Source organism: Chiloscyllium plagiosum, chromosome 6 (assembly GCF_004010195.1).
Source record: "Chiloscyllium plagiosum isolate BGI_BamShark_2017 chromosome 6, ASM401019v2, whole genome shotgun sequence".
NCBI lineage: Eukaryota > Metazoa > Chordata > Chondrichthyes > Orectolobiformes > Hemiscylliidae > Chiloscyllium > Chiloscyllium plagiosum.
The window spans coordinates 86,644,204-86,662,882 of NC_057715.1; the positions used below are offsets into that span (position 1 = coordinate 86,644,204).

At 38.9% G+C, this 18,679-nt stretch overlaps 1 protein-coding gene across 5 annotated transcripts in view; it reads right to left on the reverse strand.

The window, feature by feature from the left end:
- LOC122550794 (NEDD4-binding protein 2-like 2) overlaps positions 1-18,679 on the reverse strand; it is a 62,031-nt gene that overhangs the window by 16,273 nt on the left and 27,079 nt on the right. For 4 of the 5 annotated variants that reach the window (XM_043692061.1, XM_043692059.1, XM_043692058.1 and 1 more), the window contains exons 5-6: positions 15,505-15,581; positions 8,488-8,637 (exon numbers count right to left, since the gene is read on the reverse strand). In XM_043692061.1, the coding sequence (XP_043547996.1) occupies positions 8,488-8,637; positions 15,505-15,581 (227 nt within the window). Of the gene's footprint in view, positions 1-344; positions 1,711-8,487; positions 8,638-15,504; positions 15,582-18,679 lie in introns of those variants that run through there. The other variant, XM_043692062.1, reaches the window with a different exon arrangement.

Sequence of the window (18,679 nt, forward strand, 5' to 3'; positions counted from 1 at the left end):
CCCGAGCTACAAATCTTCGCACAAACTTTGAGGTAAAAGCATTCTCTGAAGAGTTGTTTTTATAAAGAGTTTGCACACACCAACAATCCAACTCCAAGTCAACTGGACACTCAATCTGACAGACTACTGACTCAGAAGTATAATTCTAAATTTACAACATCACAGTTATCAAGCATAGACTAGTCTATGTGGAAAAAGTATTCATGTTTTGAAGTGTTCACAACATAAGTAATTAAATTGTCAATTCTTTTCTTGCAGTGCCTTCCAGAATTAATTAATTCATTTAAACAAGCATTTGATATTGCCTGACTGGCAGACAGAAGCAAGTAATCAACCAGATTCCAGGATTTTTGGGAATAACCATTGGTAGTTAGTGGGTGATTGGGAATCTTTTGCAGTGGTAGGACAGACCAAAGTTTCTTTGCTTCTGCAATCGTGGAAGGCCAGTTCTGGGGATTCTGCTAGAGATGGACACGGTAGGACAGAGGGTGCAGATGTTTTTATCTTTCGGATTCTCTGAGATTTGAGACTGGGGAGTTGGGGTGCAGAGCTGAAAAACCCAAAAACTTCACAGTGCATTGTAAGAGCTTAACCACTCAGATGAGGGATTGAAATAGAAGGAATTTTTTTCAAACTGGGCCTCTGTGGGATGCTGGCTGTTCCTACTATGTATCTTCCACTGATAGCCTCTGCTTGAATTAATTCCTATGATACCATCAAGTTAGGTAGGCATCTGTCTGCTGTTAGGGGCAGCCTCAGTCAAGGCCTAAATTATCACTTAAAATAATTTAGTGGTCAGGCATGGAGGCAGGAATGTTTATTAGGTTGTTGATCCTTCATTTGGACTCCTCTACTCCGGGGTAGACGGAATTAACACAAACCTGAGGGCCAGTTAGGAGTCTGATTAATTTTCCAGAAGAGTGGGAGCAATTATGATATGAATTAACAGAACATGCATCAAGCAGATTTCAGTTAAAAAGAGAGTTAAATATCTCTCACCACGAGTGACTTAAAAATTAAGCAGTTCATGCATGGACCTATAACTGCACATTTTTAATCCAGCAATTTAATTCCTTTTCCTACAGAATAAACTTACAATTATAACAATTTTAAAAAGATGTATGGATACAAAATGTAAACTCTCCAAATGGAACTGAACAGGAATTCAAAGTACAAATTGAGTACACAGTTAATCATAACAGCACAATATGGAGTTTTACTCCTAACTTTAAGCATTTTAATAAACAATTCATTAGAGATATAATGCAAACTTTTACGTCAAATTTCTGTACAAAGTTCAAATATATTTCAGTAAATTTACTGCATACAGATAGACATACAAACGAATAACAGTATATACAATTCTCTAATTTATCTAAATTTGAAGCCTTGAAAAATAAATATTAATTACATGGTAATGACAAATGGTTATAACATACTCACTTTAGGGATGCCCTTTGAACTAAAAGATATTTTAAAATAAAGTGAATTTTACCAACATCTCTGGAATTTATCAGTCATCGAGCTACTGCGAAACTGAATTGACAGTTTATCAGCAGGAACTGCTCCAATATAAAAATATATTACACTGATCCAACACTCAAATTGTTTGAAATGATTGCAAAATTTATGATTGATTAAAATGTTTTGACAGTATTGAGTTCGATGTTGCTGAAAAGAGACATGTTGATTAAAGTTTTCCATCTTGTGCTATAAAGACAAAAAGGCAAGAGAATGTAAAATTTCAAACCATTATAACAATTTATCCTACAGGAAAAAAAAGTGTTATTTGGCTGAGAAATTGATTTGCTTAGACATTGCCATAGAGAAAGCAATAGGGTTCTCTAAGCTTCCAGCTAAATCAAATCAGGAACAAGGCTTGGCTATGTCACATTTATTTGCAAAGAATGATCAAAGAACAAAACAGGCATTTAAAAATGGTTTTCGACCAACATATGCCTCCACCGCCATTCCCTCACCACCCGACGCCTGGGGGAAGAACAGCTCATCTTCCACCTCGGAACACTTCCACCCCAGGGCTTCAATGTGGACTGCATCAGTTTCTTCATTTCCCCTCCCCCCACCTTACCCCAGTTCCAACCTTCCAGCTCAGCACCACCCTCATGGCTGGTCCTACCTGCCAATCTTCCTTCCCACCTATCTGCTCCACTCTTCTCTCTGACCTATCACCTTCATCCCCACCTCCATCCACCTATTGTACTCTTTGCTACTTTCTCCCCAGCCCCACCGCCCTCCCAATTATCTCTCCACCCTGGAGGCTCCCTGCCTTCAGTCCTGATGAAGGGCTTTTGCCCGAAATGTCGATTTTCGTGCTCCTCGGATGCTGCCTGACAAGCTGTGCTTTTCCAGCACCACTCTAATCGAGACGCTGATTTCCAGCATCTGCAGTCCTCACTTTTGCCTATATATTTGAAAAGTCAAACCAAAATGTCAAATGGATGTAGGTTTGCTCACGGAGCCGAAAGGTTCATTCCAGACGTTTCGATACCTTACTAGGTAACGTCTTCAGTGGACCTCATGCGAAGCAATGTTGAAAATTCCTGCTTTCTATTTATATGTTTGGGTTTCTTTGGGTTGGTGATGTCATTTCCTGTAGTGAAGTCACTTCCTGTTCCTTTTCTCAGGTAGATGGGGTCTAATTCGATGTGCTTGTTGATAGAGTTCTGGTTGGAATGCCATGACACCCTCTCTCACTAGTTCCTTCACATATGAATGAGGAAGGACACCACTTCGACTGGGACAATACATCCATCCTAGGACAAGCCAAACAAAGATATGCACAAGAATTCCTAGGAGCATGGCATTCCAACTGGAACTCTATCAACAAACACATCGAGTTAGACCCCATCTACCACCCCCTTAGAAAAAGAACAGGAAGTGACACCACCACAGGAAATGACACCACCACAGGAAATGACATCACCAACCCAAAGAAATCCAAACATATAAACAGAAAGCAGGAATATTCAGCATTGCTTCGCATGAGGTCCACTGAAGACGTTACGAGTAACGAAATGTCTGGAAATGAACCTTTCAGCTCAGCGAGCAACCCTACATCCAAAACCTCAACCTAAGCTACAAATCTTCTCAAAACTCACCAAAATGTCAACTGTTACATGTGATTCTGCGCTTAGGTAGCATTTACTCAATAAGCAATTGCCATAATAGCTATTTAAACAAACTTAAGATAATCTGTCGAACTCAACACAGCTCATTCACAAGGAGTCCAAAAACTAAAGGAGGGGTTTCTTCATTCAGAGGGTGAAGAATCTGTGAAATTCATTACTTCAGAGTTGTAGAAGTATGTTCAAGCCTGAAAATGATATATTTCTGGATATAAGGGAAAGTGAAGACTGCAGATGCTGGAGTATCAGAGTCGAGAGTGTAGTGCTGGAAAAACACAGCAGGTCAGGCAGCATCCGAGGAAGAGAAGAGTTTCGAGCATAAGCCCTCCTTCCTGATGACGGGAACATGCCGAAAACATCAATTCTCCTGCTCCTCGGATGCTGCCTGACTTGCTGTGTTTTTCCAGCACCACACTCTCGACTTGTATTTCTGGATATGGCAGACAAAGAAATTTGGGGACAATAGGGGATAATGGTGCAGAGGTTGATAATCAGCAATGGCCTGTTTGAGCAGTGAAGAAGGCTTGAGAAGCCTATGTTTTGGTACATCCCCATTGCAATGCTTCAGGTATTAGGTTCCCTTTGTGCACTGGAAATAGTCTCACTAACTTGACTGAGTTTTTTTGAATAAATTACAAAGAAGATTGATGAAAGCATAATGGTGAACATTATCTACGTGGACTCCAGCAGGGCATATGACAAGATTCCAAATAGTAGACTGGTTAGATTATGTGGAATTCAGGGGGAGCTAGCCAAATGAATATAAAATTGGCTTGAAGGGAGGACTCAGTTGTTTTTCAGGTTGTGACCAGTGGTGTACCGCAAGGATTGCTGCTGTATCCACTGCTTTTCATCATTTATATAAATGATTTGGATGTGAATTTAGGAGCTACGGTTAGTAAGTTTGCAGATGACACCATTGGTGGTGTAGTGGATAGTGAAGAATATTACCTCAAGATACAATGTGACTTTGAGCAGATGGATCAATGGGCTCAGGAGTGGAAGATGGATTTCAAATTCGATAAATGCGAGGTGTTGCATTTTTGGAAGGCAAGTCAGGGCAGGACTTATACACTTAATGGTATGGCCCTGGGGAATGTCACTTATCAAACAGACCTAAGGGTACAGATTCAAAGCTTCTTATAAGTGGAGTCACAGATAGACAGGATGACGAAGATGGTGTTTCGCATGCTTGCCTTCATTGGTCTGTGCACTAAATCTAGGAGTTAATTTTATGTTGCAGCTGTACAACATATTGGTGAGAAAACTTTTAGAATACTGTATTAAATTCTGGTCACCCTTCCACAGGAAGGTGCTATTAAACTTGAAAGGGTTCAAAGATGATTTACAAGGAGATTGTCAGGCTTGGAGGGTTTGAGCTATAGGGAGAGGCTTAACAGGCTGGGACTTTTCTCCTGGAATATCGGAGGCTGAAGGGTGACCCTATAGAGGTTTATAAAATAATGAGGTGCATGGATAGGGTGAATAGCCAAGGTCTTTTTCCGACAGTAGGAGAATCCAGAACTAGAGGTCATAGGTCTAAGATGAGAAGAGAAAGATTTAAAAGGGATCTGAAGGACAAGTTTTTCACACAGAGAGTGGCGCACATACGGAATGAACCACCAGCGGAAGTGATGGAGGAGGGTACAAATATGACATTTATAAGGATGGGGATATGAATAGGAAAGTATTAGAGGGAGATGGGCCAAATGCTGGCAAATAGGACCAGATCAGTTGAACTGAAAGGTCTATTTCTGTGCTGTATAACTCTATGGCTCTATTTGCCAACCAATCAGAAACATTTTCTCCTGTAAATTGTAGTAATAGGTTGAAATTCATTTTTTTTCATTTGTCCTAGAGTTCAAAACAAAAAAACAACTGTAGCAATAGGTCTTTCGTTTTCGCAACAGTAAGCACTTAAGAGTGGCTTGGATCAATCAAGAAGAGTCCACATAGTTTTGTTAAGGGAAGATTCTGTCTGAACAACGTGTTTGAATTTTTTGAAGAAAGTAACCAGATGTGTAGTTGATGGCAATGTATGCAACATAGTGTACTTGCACCTCAGCATGGCTTTTGTTAGGTCCCACATGGGAAACTGATAACAAAGGTTAATGCCCATGGAATCCAAAGGAATTTGGCAAATTGGATCTAGAACTGGCTGAGTGGCATGACGCAGATGGTGACGGTCAAAGTGTTTTTGTGACTGGAAACCTAGTGGGTTCCCCAGGTGCGAATGTGGGGGCAGTTGCTGTTTGTAGTATATATACATGATTTAGACTTGAATCTATAAGGGTTGATCAGGAAGTTTGAGGATGATACTAAAATTGATAGGGTGATAAATAGTGAGAAGGATAGCCTTAGAATGCTGGAGAATACAGACAAGCTGGTCAGGTGGGATGATCAGTGACAAATGGAATTCAGTCTGGATAAAAGTGAGATGATTCTCTTGGGCAAGATAAACAAGGGAGATAAGAATAAGAAGTGGTGAAGGGTAAGAGCCAGGAAAGCACTGAGGGATCTGGAATGCATGTCCACAGGTTCCTTAATGAAGTGGAACAGGTAGATTAAGTAGGTAAGAACACATCTGGGACACTTGCCTTTATCAGCAAAGGCATAGAGCTTAAGAGCAAGAAGGTGATGCGAGGACTGTATAAAATGTTGTTAGGCCACAGCTGGAGTGTGAGCGTAGTTCTAGGATCCACAGTATAAGAGGATGAGATTGCACAGGAGAGGGTGCAGGGCTGAGAAGTTTTAATTATAAAGAGAAATTAGACAGACCAGGGTTGACTTCCTTTGATCAAGAAGGCTGGGAAGGGTCTTGATTGATACGTATACAATTGTGGGGGCATAGACAGGGGGAAAAAAAACTTGGAGGGATCAATAACCAGGGTATATAGATTTCAAGTAAAGGGCAGATGGTTTAGAAGGGATGCTTGGAAATATTTTTTAACCCAGAGGGTGCTGGGAATCTGAAACTTACTGCCTATAGGGTGGTAGATGCCTCATAATATAAGCAGTATTTTGATGTTCACTTGTGATGCCAAGGCTATGGACCAAGTGCTGGAAAAATGGGTTTAGAATGATAGAATGGTTAGCTGGTTGTTTTTGACTGGCCAATTAATTTGTGTACAGTAAGGAGTCAGAGATAAGGTTTTTGCAAAGTAAAATTGGTTAATGAATAAACATGACACCAGGAGAATGCTACCGACATTCATTATGGATAGTGTTACTCTACATTTACATTCACTTGAAGATGAGGCCTGGCTTTACTGTCTCAGCCGAGAGTCAGCATCTCTGCCACTCCACAACTCCAAGTGTCTGCCTAGGTTTTGTGCCCAACTAAGTTTCTAATGTGCTTTTATTGCTTGAATCCGTGGTCTACTGACTCAGAGGCATGTGCTCGGAGTCAGTCATGACTGAGGGTTTAGAACATAAGCGGGCAGGAAAACAACTTATACACAGAGAGTTTGATTATGTGCATCATAAACATAACTTTAAAAAGGTCACAGATTCACTTAACTTAAGAACTATTAGTTTTAGGCTTAAACTGCGAAAAACTCCAAATATCATGAGAAGTTAAAGGTCCTACCAATGTTTCATTTAACAATTCAGTATGAAATTAATTAATATAGAAACTTAGCATGCTCTTTCTTTATACATCCTTTGGGAAAGTCCACAGAACTTAATTTATCACAACCTTTCCATGAAGTTCAAGACAGAGATTGCTAGATTTCTAGTCACTAATGACATCATGGTTTTAGCTCAATCTCCCGAAATTTAGTCAGTAGGAACTAACTGTAGAAACAATTAGCAAGCAGGTTAATTTCTCCTTGGTGCCAGCATGGTAGATAGGCAGAGCTCATCCACTCCAGGTTGGCAGCATCCTTATTTCTATGTACTTTTTGTTGTCATTTTATTTTCTTTCTTCATCTTAAATGTCCCAGCGATGTCAGTGCGATTTGGCTGCCGCGTTAGCAGTGTGGAATGGGACTCCTGGCAGCTGTCGGCCCAGAGTGAGAGACTCCTGGCAGTGATATGCCTGGAGCTTGGACTCTTGGCGGCAGCGGTGCTGGGAGTCTGGACTCTTGGTGGCAGTGGTACACTCGGAACCTGGGCTCCTGGTGGTGGTGAAAGGCCTGCAACCTAGACTTGTTGTAGAGTGTCAGATAGCAGCAGAGCCAGGGTCTCTTGGGCATTGGCGCCATCATTGCTGTTCTCGAAGCACAATTCTGAGGATTGGAACAGCTTCCAGAAACATTGCAGAAGCCCTGGAACCATGCTTAAGACCCAATTTGAACAGAATATTAATGTTTATTTCTTTTTATAGCTCAAAATGGTGCTGGATTGTGGTGACAAAAACCATTACTGTATCTTCAAGATACACATGATAATAAAATTATTCTTCATTAAATGAGCTATAATTTAACAATTCATCAAGCTAGGAGATGCAACATGTCCAACTGCTTTCATATAACAGGGTACTCCAACTGCTGCACTTACATGGTCACTTGATGTTCCTCGACACCACACACACAGTACGAACAAACTTGCAATGGGCCATTCAAATGGAAAAAACATTCAATGTCCCAACTAATAACTAAACTCTGAATTTCCTATGAAGACTTTTCAATGAACTATACTTCATAATTTACAGCATAATTAATTCCACAACTCTTTCATACAAATCTGGGTCATCTTGATGTTCTACCACAGAAGAGAAACATGTTTTCTCCTCTTGACTTCCTCCAAAGACCTATAAATATTCTCATCTGGAAAGTAAGGACCATGCTTAACTTCTGAACAGAAGTAAATACACTAAATAAATAAGCTCTGTAATAAAAGTAGCTGTCTGATCTTTCAGCACACCATTTGTTACTGTACATTTCAAATAAATCATTAATAGGTCATTAATTGACTGCTTTTTAAAGTATTATTCAAACAAGTAGTAATAAACTTGTGGAGAAATAAACAAGGCCAGATTACTGGAATCTCCTTTACAATTCATTTTTACGTACCTTTATATTCTGCTCATATTTTGTCATAAAAATCCATGTACAAAACTACAAATATTTCATACTTCAAATAGAAAAGGGTACTGAATAAAATAATCTTTTCAATGTTATGTTGCCTTGGACATAGTACAAGCTGAAAACAAGTGAAGAGTTTTAAAAAATAAAAGTCTACCAAAACAGTTATCTGTTTTTCAGTGTAATCTGCATATTTGAACATTATAAAAAGTGTCATTGTAAGATAGTTCATGAAACAGTTCATGAAGCACCACTTGTGCTATCTGTTATTCATAACACTGACAGAAGATCTAGTATCAATAGGTCCTTCCCACCTCTGGCTGCAATGTGGAAGCAGATCGAGCAAAACTTTATTGTTGCGAGAAGGCTCCACTGCATTCAACACTATTTCTGAAGAAATAGGATATTCAAAGCGCTCCATCATTTGAATTATCTTCTCACGTGGAACTCGATGCTTATTCCTCCTAAAAGAGAGAGGATAATTTATCACAAAACATTTAGAAAACATCATTGAAAACCATTTAAACAAGACTTAACTCCGTTTAAACTTATTATTGGAGATATAACAGTGCCAATGATTCATTCATATACTTACCAGCCTGCCGTTCTATGCAGCTTGCCTAAGGAAAGATATACAAAGAGTACTGCAGAGGTTCAGCAGACTGATTTCTGAGATTGTGGGACTGTCCTCGGAGAATAGATTGAGGACACTGGGCTTTTGTATCCCCTGGAATTTGGAAGGTGATCTCAACAGAAATCCACAAAATTCTTACCAAGATAGAGAGAATGGGGTTTGAGTCGAATATAGTCTCTGAATAAAAGACATGCCATTTCGAACCGAGATGTGGAGGAACTCTTGCACAAAGGTTAATGAATCTTTGGAATTCTCAAACTCATAGGGGCTATGAAAGCTGAATCATGAAGTTCAAGACAGCGATTGATAGATTTCTAATGACATCAAGCGATCTGGGATAGTGTGGGAATATGGCATTGGAGGTAGATGATCCAGAATAGTAGAGAATGCTGGAGTTTCTGGTCCTGTTTGTATGTTCCTCTGACCCTATTTTATTCATGAACAATACTCATTTTACATTCAAATGATGCCATACAGTGCCTATGTTGAAATTAAACTACAACACAACTTGTTCTTCCCCATGCATTTAGTTTTCTCACCAGATTCTGATTCCCCTTTTCTTATCTTGTTTTCAATTCTGAATGAATGGGCAAGCAACTTAGAACATTTGTAGAGGTACAAGAACAGACCAGATGGCTAGTTCTCTAGTAATAGCTCAACCCATCTCTCGATCTCTGTAATTACCCTTGATAACCTAAAAGATATTTGAGGGAAAGCCGAGAGACAACACCACAAAATTGTTTAAGACGATGTTAAGCAGATATGCTTTAAGGCATTTGAAATGAAATGGATAGCCAAGCAGAAAAACTTTAGCAATGTGTTTCAATGTTCCGGTGCATTACGGAAGTTTAGTGAAACAAACTATGCATTAAGATGCTGAAAATGTGTTGCTGGAAAAGCGCAGCAGGTCAGGCAGCATCCAGGGAACAGGAGAATCGACGTTTCGGGCACAAGCCCTTCTTCAGGCTTGTGCCCGAAACGTCGATTCTCCTGTTCCCTGGATGCTGCCTGACCTGCTGCGCTTTTCCAGCAACACATTTTCAGCTCTGATCTCCAGCATCTGCAGCCCTCACTTTCTCCTATGCATTAAGATGAACAAGGATGAGAACAGTCAAGTAGATGCACTGAAAGTTGATCAATCAATAGAGATCAGTGAGAACAGTGCTGGGTATGTAAGTGGTGACACTGTACAGGATAACAATCTCATGATTCTGAAGTTGTTGAAATTTGTGAGAATAAACTTCAGAAGTTGTCAATTAGGGTACTGAACAAATAAAACCTCAAATAACACAGCACACAGATTAAACCTCAAGGTACTGAGCATTTGGAGGGACGTGGAGTTGTAGGAACACAGGTCTGTAGAACTGGGTGATTTTGGTGGCAGATTTAGAACATCTATTAGGATAAAAGGAGAATTGTAGGAATTGAAGGCAGCTATTCAGCTCTGAATCTACTCCACAATTCCTTTATCAATAGTGATTCCATCTTTTTAATTCCAACTCCCTCCTTAACTCATATCCAATAATTCCAAGTAATAATTAAGTCACAGAAGACATGCACTCATAAAATGAACATTAGTGAAGAGGAATGTGCTTAATAAGCCATGCGCATAATATGAAATAAGGCACCTCAAGTTGGGAAAAAACTCTGACTTGGGTTGCAGTCAGTGCAACATCAAAGCTGCACAGGTTGGCAGAAAAGAAGTGAAACTGTATATCTTCTGCATACACACGCAAGATATCCCTTTCATTACATGAACAGTCAAGTGAAAGTATATTGACAAGAAAAGAGAGACAAAAGAGAAAGCCTAAAAAATTGTGCAAGGACATTATTGTGTTGAAAGACGCAAATGGAAGTGATTTAACGATTAAGCTAGGGGACAGGATTGGAACCATGAAATGCACAATGATCAACAGATAGGCTCTCATCCAAACTTAAGCACTGCTGGAAATAGTCAGGTTGGCACTATCTGTGGAAAGAGAAACAGCATCAACATTGCAATCTTTTGACTTTTCATCAGACCACTAATGTCTAGTTCTGAAGAATCATACCAGACTTGAAACATTAACTCTGTTTCTCTCTCTAAACACAGTACAAGACCTGCTGAGTTTCTGCACCAATCTGTTTATTGTTAATGGGGTTTACATTGAGCTTCATTGTTAAAGTGTAGCAAACTGATGACCAAGGTCAGAGAGATTTGGAGCTGAAAATTAAAGTAAAAAGTGACTGGAAGCTTGGATGTCATAGGTATGAACTGAAACTTGGTACCCTGCCAAATGGTCACCCAATTTGTATTGAGTATCCTCCAAAGTATAGAACATTTTGTAAGCAAATGCTCATACTAAATTGAAGTTGTCCCAGTGAAGTGCTGAAAGCAATGTGTGGAGCTTTGGATGATGAAAAAGAGAAGGTAAAAGCACAAGTATTACATCCTCTGATCATGCATGGGAATGTGCCTTGAAAAAGGCAAATTATTATGATGGAGGAGTAAGCCAGTGTGTTGTGGAAGAAATGGCCTTCCAAAATGCTGAAAGAAGTTGAAAGGTACACAAGAACAGAGTATCTTGAAATGCATGTTTACAGATTCCTAAAGAAAGCATAGATAATGGTGGTTTGCTGCAGGCAAGACCTGTTTACATACATGTATGTTTGTTTACGTGGAATCTTTAGCTCTCTAAGTGAGGAGATGGGTGTTAGCAGTTTGATGCATTAAACAAAAGGTAGGAAAACCCTGTGCTGTTGCTTCATGACTAGGGTCCAAGTAAACAGAGAAGTGGGAAAAAAATCCAGAATGAATGTGTGAGGTGTGTTAGAAACTACTGAAAATTGAGTTCAGAGAACTTTTATTTCCCCTGAGGTCAAAACATTAATGAGTTAACAGTGCAGTTTGATGATGTGCCCATGTATCCTGCTGTCATTGTCATTCTAGATGGAAGAGTCATTGATTTGAAATACTTTTTTAGCCCCAGAAAAGAAAGACTTTGAGTGCTGGACAAACCTAAACCATTTTGTAAAGAATCATCGTTTTTCAGATTCCAAATGTAAATAAATAAAACATATGTTTGACACACCAGCTTTCAACAACTTCCTTGAAACAAGTTTTCTTGTGAAATTTAAATCCAAAAAAAAGTTTTAATTTAAATTGGCAGGTGATTTTTAGATAATTTGGGGGAAAAAAAACTGAAACAAAGAATACCTGAAAATAATTGAACCAAGGATCCAGATCATTCATGCCATTCTCACACACAAGCATGCCAATAGTAGCATCATATTAAATGTAGACATCAACAAAGTATAAAATCAAATAACCAAGATGGACATGGCAAAAATATAAATTCCAAGCCCAGGTTTCAGAGCAGATAATTAGATGATTAAGTATAAGAGATTGTCAGAAAGCAATCGAACTTTATTAGCCAGGCTACAAACTCAAATTGAGACATGATTTGGAGGTGCTGGTGTTGGACTGGAGTGGACAAAGTTAAAAATCACACAACACCAGGTTATAGTTCAACAGGTTTAAGTGGAAGCACTAACTTTCGGAGAGCCGCTCCTTCATCAGGTGGTTGTGGAGCACACGATTGTATGACACAGAATTTATAGCAAAAATTTACAGTGTGATGTAACTGAAATTATACATTGAAAAATACCTTGAATAATTTCAGTTACATCACACTGTAAACTTTTGCTATAAATTGTGTCTTACAATCGTATACTCCACAACTACCTGATGAAGGAGCAGCGCACCGAAAGCTTGTATTGTCAATTAAACCTGTTGGACTATAACCTGGTGTTGTGTGATTTTTAAAGTTGAGACACAAATTAGTTGCGGCTTACACCAAGATAATACTAAGGTTAGCTGTTAAGAGGGAATGAATAAAATGAAAGATCTCAAATATAAAACATTTTTTTTTTTAAAAAGAGGATTTCTGTTTCCTTAGATAGTTGTATAAATTTGCTTAATATGAATTTATCCAACACAGTCACTATAATGAAAAAAATCCATGCCAGTCATCTCTTTTGCTTGCATTTTCACAACGGGGTTTTTCTCTCTCTCTGTGACGGGAAACCAAAAACTGCATGAAATTTCCCCCAAATTCTAAAAGCATTAATTCAGTGCACTTCAACATAATTTGAGACAACTGTTTATGAGCAAGACATGCAACAAGGTACTGCATTAAACAAGTCCTGAGATTAACAATCTATGATAGCCAATTCTCAGTAAAACAAAACTAAAATAATTTTCCTGTGGACGTCTCATCATTTGTTTAAAAATCTCTCTTATTATTGTAAAACAAGGGATTTTCAGTTGAAACCTCAAATTAAAAACTCAAGTCCTGCAACAGTTTCGAGTAGCACTATCACAATAATACATGGAGAAAGGTTCTCCACAATGCATATGCTGGGAATTACAGGTATACATGTTAACTCTGTTCATTTGACATAATAATAGCTGCAGAAAAACAGACTTCAACCCCAGACTTGTGAGGCTGAAAACAAAGGAGTTAAGAATGCGAAATAAATAATTCAATTAATAATCTAATTTAAATTAATAAACAAATTAATTTGCTCTGCAGTGAGTTTTATTATTTTTTTTTATTCCATTATATTTAGAATTTTCCTTTTGACACTCGAGTAAATGGTTACTCCAGCTGAAAACAAATGCATTTTTGAGCAACTCCATGTTTAACAAGTCCTTCAAAGGAAAGTATGAAAACAGATCCACCTGATTTTGCCCAAAAGTGTAAAAGATACTTTGCTGTAGTATTAATAACATCCAAATAGAACCTCTGGATGTTAAAACCAACCTTGAAACATGATTGCCATCATCAAACTCAGCATTTACTAAGGAATTTTAGGGTTAAAAGAATCAAAGGATGTGGGGAGAAAGCAGGAACAAGGCACTAAGTTAAATGATCAGTCCTGATCATACTCAATGCAGGAGCAGGCTCAAAGGGTTAAATGGCCTATTCCTGTTTCTAGTCTCTTTATTTCTATGTTTTGTCCATCTCTAGTTGTTCTTTGAAAAGTAGTGGTGAGTAGGGTTCTTGAACAACTGTGGTTCATGTGATGAAAATATTCTCTATTAGATTTATGGTGAAGACGTGCTGTCAGTGATAGAAGGATTAACAAAACATGTCCAAGTTGGAATAGTTTTTCATCAATGTCTGATGATGCAAAAGTTAGAGACTTTGTTGCCATTTTACAAAACGGTTGTCAGAAACTAATTTCTCTGAAAACATCACTTTCTGGCATTTATGTGGCATGAATGTTAATTTCCATTTGAGAGTTTACGGTTGGGTCTTTTCCAAGTCTTGCTGCATTCTGGCATCTGCTTCAGTAACAAGGAATCACAACTAGAGGTGGAATGTCCAAGTGTAGATGGTGCAAATTATATCAAATAAGCAGTGGAAAGTATAAAATCAATTACTCATATCTTAAAGTGAAACAATTGATGTTGAACTACCACATCTATTTTGCTTTGCAATAGATGTCTCTCCAGCTTTTGGAAAACTTTCCAAAATGATCACCCCACAACACCTAACCTATCCTGCACCAACTCCCATAGACCTCAATTTTGTGAGGATTTCTTGGGCCCAAATTCAGTCTAATGTTGCTTTGACTGAAAGGGCAGTAGATTTCATCTAATCTCTACTTCATGTTTCAAATATGGTTTGGAAAAGCTGTACACTGATTATTGATGATTTCGTACCTCCTGCTCACAGAATTGATGATTCCTTATATTGCTTTGCTGGTCACTTAGAATTGACTGCCAGACAATGGATAGAGGAGTTGCATTTGTCCTGTATTTGTCTTAATTTTCTATAAGGTTGGGTAGACATATATGTGTCCTAACCAGACTGGAATACATTAGATGAGGGCTTTGGAATTAGAACATTCACTGAATTGTCTACTAACTAGTTATTTCAGGTTTTTCAAATTTAACTTGATAAACTGCAATGATGGATTATGAATTTTCATTATCTGCATAATTAGTGCAGTAACTTAAGCACTGTGTTCCAGTACCCATAAGGAGTGACTAGGTTAAAAAAAAAGAAAATTAACAAATACAATTTTGAAAATAATGTTTTGATGACCTTTTGAAACAAATTCCAAATTTACCCTCCACCATGCAGTGAACAGAATTAAGTAGTTATAAAAGGAATTCCATTTCAGAAAAAAAAACAATCTTCTTGTTTGAGTGCATATTTCGAGTATATTATCCTCTAAAACTATTTGTCCACAAGTGATATTTTCAATATATTACTCTACTAGTACCCTTTGTGTGCAGGTAATAGCTTTACAGATCAGTTTATGTTCTTTAGATATTGAAGTAACTTATATACCGACTGCATCAAACAGCAAGAATCAGAGAGCAAATGGCCACTCCACTTCCAAAGAAAGAAAGAAAGCTGCACCTGAAGGCATGAGCTTCAATAATAATAAAAACTAACATATCTTTAACATGATTGGTACAAATTAAAAACTTTCTGAAGTAACTTGTTTACCTAATTGCCTAATGTTCATGTCAATGGGAACATGGAACATGTTTGCTTAAAATAAAACATTGCCTGTGTGCAATCAATTCAATAGTTTGGAACAAACAATGGCTTATGGAAATATCTTTTGAAGCCATATCAGAATTTTTTTTAGCATAAAGGAGCAATTCCAAGTTTCAGAAGAGAAAAATAAAACTTACTTTTCTAGCTCCACAACATTAAACTTCCACCAGGTTTCTGGCTCCCGAAAACTCAAGCTGTAACACCGTTCCACAGCCTGTGCAGGATAACAGCCATCAGCATTATGATTAAGAATTTCAGAGGTGAATAATTGCATGCTAAACAATTTCACACATAAAAATATTACACACTCAATATTTTCAATGAAAACTGCATGGAATGTAGATTTGAAAGTTTCAGGAATATGTCTTAATTTGCAATTTAATGTCAGAGTTTAAACATACAAACTTTATTCAAGTTACTTTATTGAAATGAATGCAAATCATTTCAACAAATTCCAACTGATGTAAGCGAATGAAGAAAATTTGTAACTAACTCAGCACTTTTAACAATATAAAGTACATATAGTGTTACAACTGTGGAAAATCAAGTGCTGGACTTATGCCCGAAACGTAGATTCTCCTGTTCTCTGGATGCTGCCTGACCTGCTGCGCTTTTCCAGCAACACATTTTCAGCTCTGATCTCCTGCAGACCTCACTTTCTCCTGCTGGAAGGCAAGCCTTGCTATTTCCAGAGTTGTCAAAAATTTGAAGATTTTAAAAGTCACAAGATTCCATAATTTAACCGATTTTCAAATCCAGATTAAAAGAAAGGTCAGACAAGTATGAGCAGCAGCTGGAATGAAACGCAGTAGAACAGGTGAATGACATTGGGGCTTCCTGTTTCAAAGCCTGATTAATGAGACCCCGATCAGACTCAGTCTGAGCAGCAGTGGGAGCAGAGTACTGAACAGCAAACCTTTAATGAACCTGGAGGTGAAGCTTTGAAGTAATGACAAACTTTGAAAAGTGATGTGGGGCAAAAGGAAGCAGCGGGATAGGCGATTAAGGTCTGGAGAGTATATAGTTTAAGAGCTCAAGTTAAGGTTGTTATCGTTAAGATTAAACAATAAAAAAAGAGTAATCAAGACACAGCTGAGTGAGATGTATGACCTGTCATATATAGGAAGTCATCGATCCTGCTAGCATCCAGAATGAAAACTGTAGCAGAGCATGCTAGGTGCAACGTTAGGCTGCCCTGAAAATGAAGCTACAAAAAAAAAAAATTGCATTGCACACAGTTTAAACAGCAAGAGCTAAGTGATTCCACAACCAACAGACCAGATCTTAAATCTGTGGTCCTGCCACAGCCAGCCATGAATGGTGGATGACAGTTAAACAATTTATTGGAGGAGTGTTTTAAAAAACATTCTCAAGGTCAGGTTCGTAGGAGAGTAGTCTGACACAGAACAAACGACCAAGAGGCGAGTCTGCTAGAATATGGGCATTTTATTCCCCGCAGCGTCGCCACAACAAGGTTTCATACAACGGGTCTGGCTTATACTCACTCTACATGTTACCGGAACTGGGAGCCGTCAGTTCTCGTAGAGCGGTTGCAAACAACCCACGCTCGGCGGTTAAACGTAACCCCGGAGCAGACTCACCGAACTGGAGACTTTTCCAGCTGATATACTCTTTTCCAGATATAAACATTCATGTGAACAGCAGAGCAAGGCTAAAAAACACATTCCATTCTGGTTACATACAGATAAGAAGATTCACACGGGGAGGTGTGTAATAAGATTCACACGGGACTAAGCAACACCTCCATTCCGGTTAGATTCACACATGTATTGGGACATAATTTTTAACCGTTTCACCACATTCCACTGCTTGGCCCAATACATGTGTTACATTATGATTCACACATGTATTGGGACATAATTTTACACCACAAGGAGGTACCTCAATAAATATCCCCATTATCAAATGATGGGAGAGGCTAGCACATCAATCCAAAGAAAAAGGGTAAAGCACGTACAACGGTTTTCAGCTAGAATTGCAAAGTGAATCTCTCATCCTCCTCCAGAAGCTCCCAGCATCAACCAATTGGATTCATTCCACATGGTATCAAGAAAGAATGGAGACACTGGACATGGCAAAGTCTCTGGGCCTTAAAAACATTCTGCCAATACTAGTGAAAACTTGTGCTCTAGAACTTACCCCACCCCAAGCCAAACTGTTCTAGTACAGTTACAATACTGTCATCTTAAAATTGCCGAGGTTTGTCCAGCACACAAAAAGCAGGACAAATCCAATTGGGCCAATTACTATGCCATCAATTTACTTTCGAGCGTGAGAAAAGTGATGGAAGGTTTCATCAATTGTATTGTCAAGCAGCAGATGCTCAGCAATAACTTGCTCACTGACACCCACTTCAAATTCCGCCAGGGCCACTCAGCTTCTGACAACCTTGATTCAAATATGGACAAAAGAGCTGAATTCCAAAAGAGATGCCTTTGGCATCAAGACTGCATTTGATGAAGTGTGACATTAAGGAATTGGAGCCAACTGGAATCAGGAGAAAACTCTGAGCTGACTGGAGTCATATCTGGCAAAAAGATAGTTATAGTTGTTAAGCAGTTAGTCATCTCAGCTCTAGGACATTTTTTGCATGAGTTCCTCAAGTGAGAAATTTTCTAATCAAACTGCTACTTAGTGGTGTTGTGACACACCTCTACAGCAGATGGGATCTAAACCCAGGACTCTGGCACAGAGGGAGGGACACTAACCCTGTGCCCAACAGCCCAGCCATTAATGAGTGAAGGCAAAGAGAACGCCTTTTACTTTGAGGGTAATTAACCTTTGGAATTGTCTACCTGGGAGGTATATGATAGCTTAGACTTTGGCCAAAACTCATTGAACTGTCCAGTCAGATGTGATGGCACTATGTGACAGAAACAGGTTCAATATGCTGTTCGTATCCTTATGGATACTTATTCTCTTAAAATTCATCCTACTCAGGGATATTATGACATCTCTAGAGCAGCCAGGACTTGGACCAGAGTCTCTGGCTCAGTGGCATGAACAAAAACCCCTGCCATTCCTTGCAGCCAAAGAGCCAATCGACAGCCAACCATGTGGATAACCTACACTAGCCTGGGTGGGAGAAAGTGAGAATTGCAGATGCTGGAGATCAGAGATGAAAAGTGTGGTGCTGGAAAAGCACAGCAGGTCAAGCAGCATCTCAGGAGCAGGAGAGCTGATGTTTCAGGCATAAGGTGAAGGGCTTATGCCCGAAATGTCAACTCTCCTGCTTCTGGGATGCTGTGTGACCTGCTGTGCTTTTCTAGCGCCACACTTTTTGAGTATTCT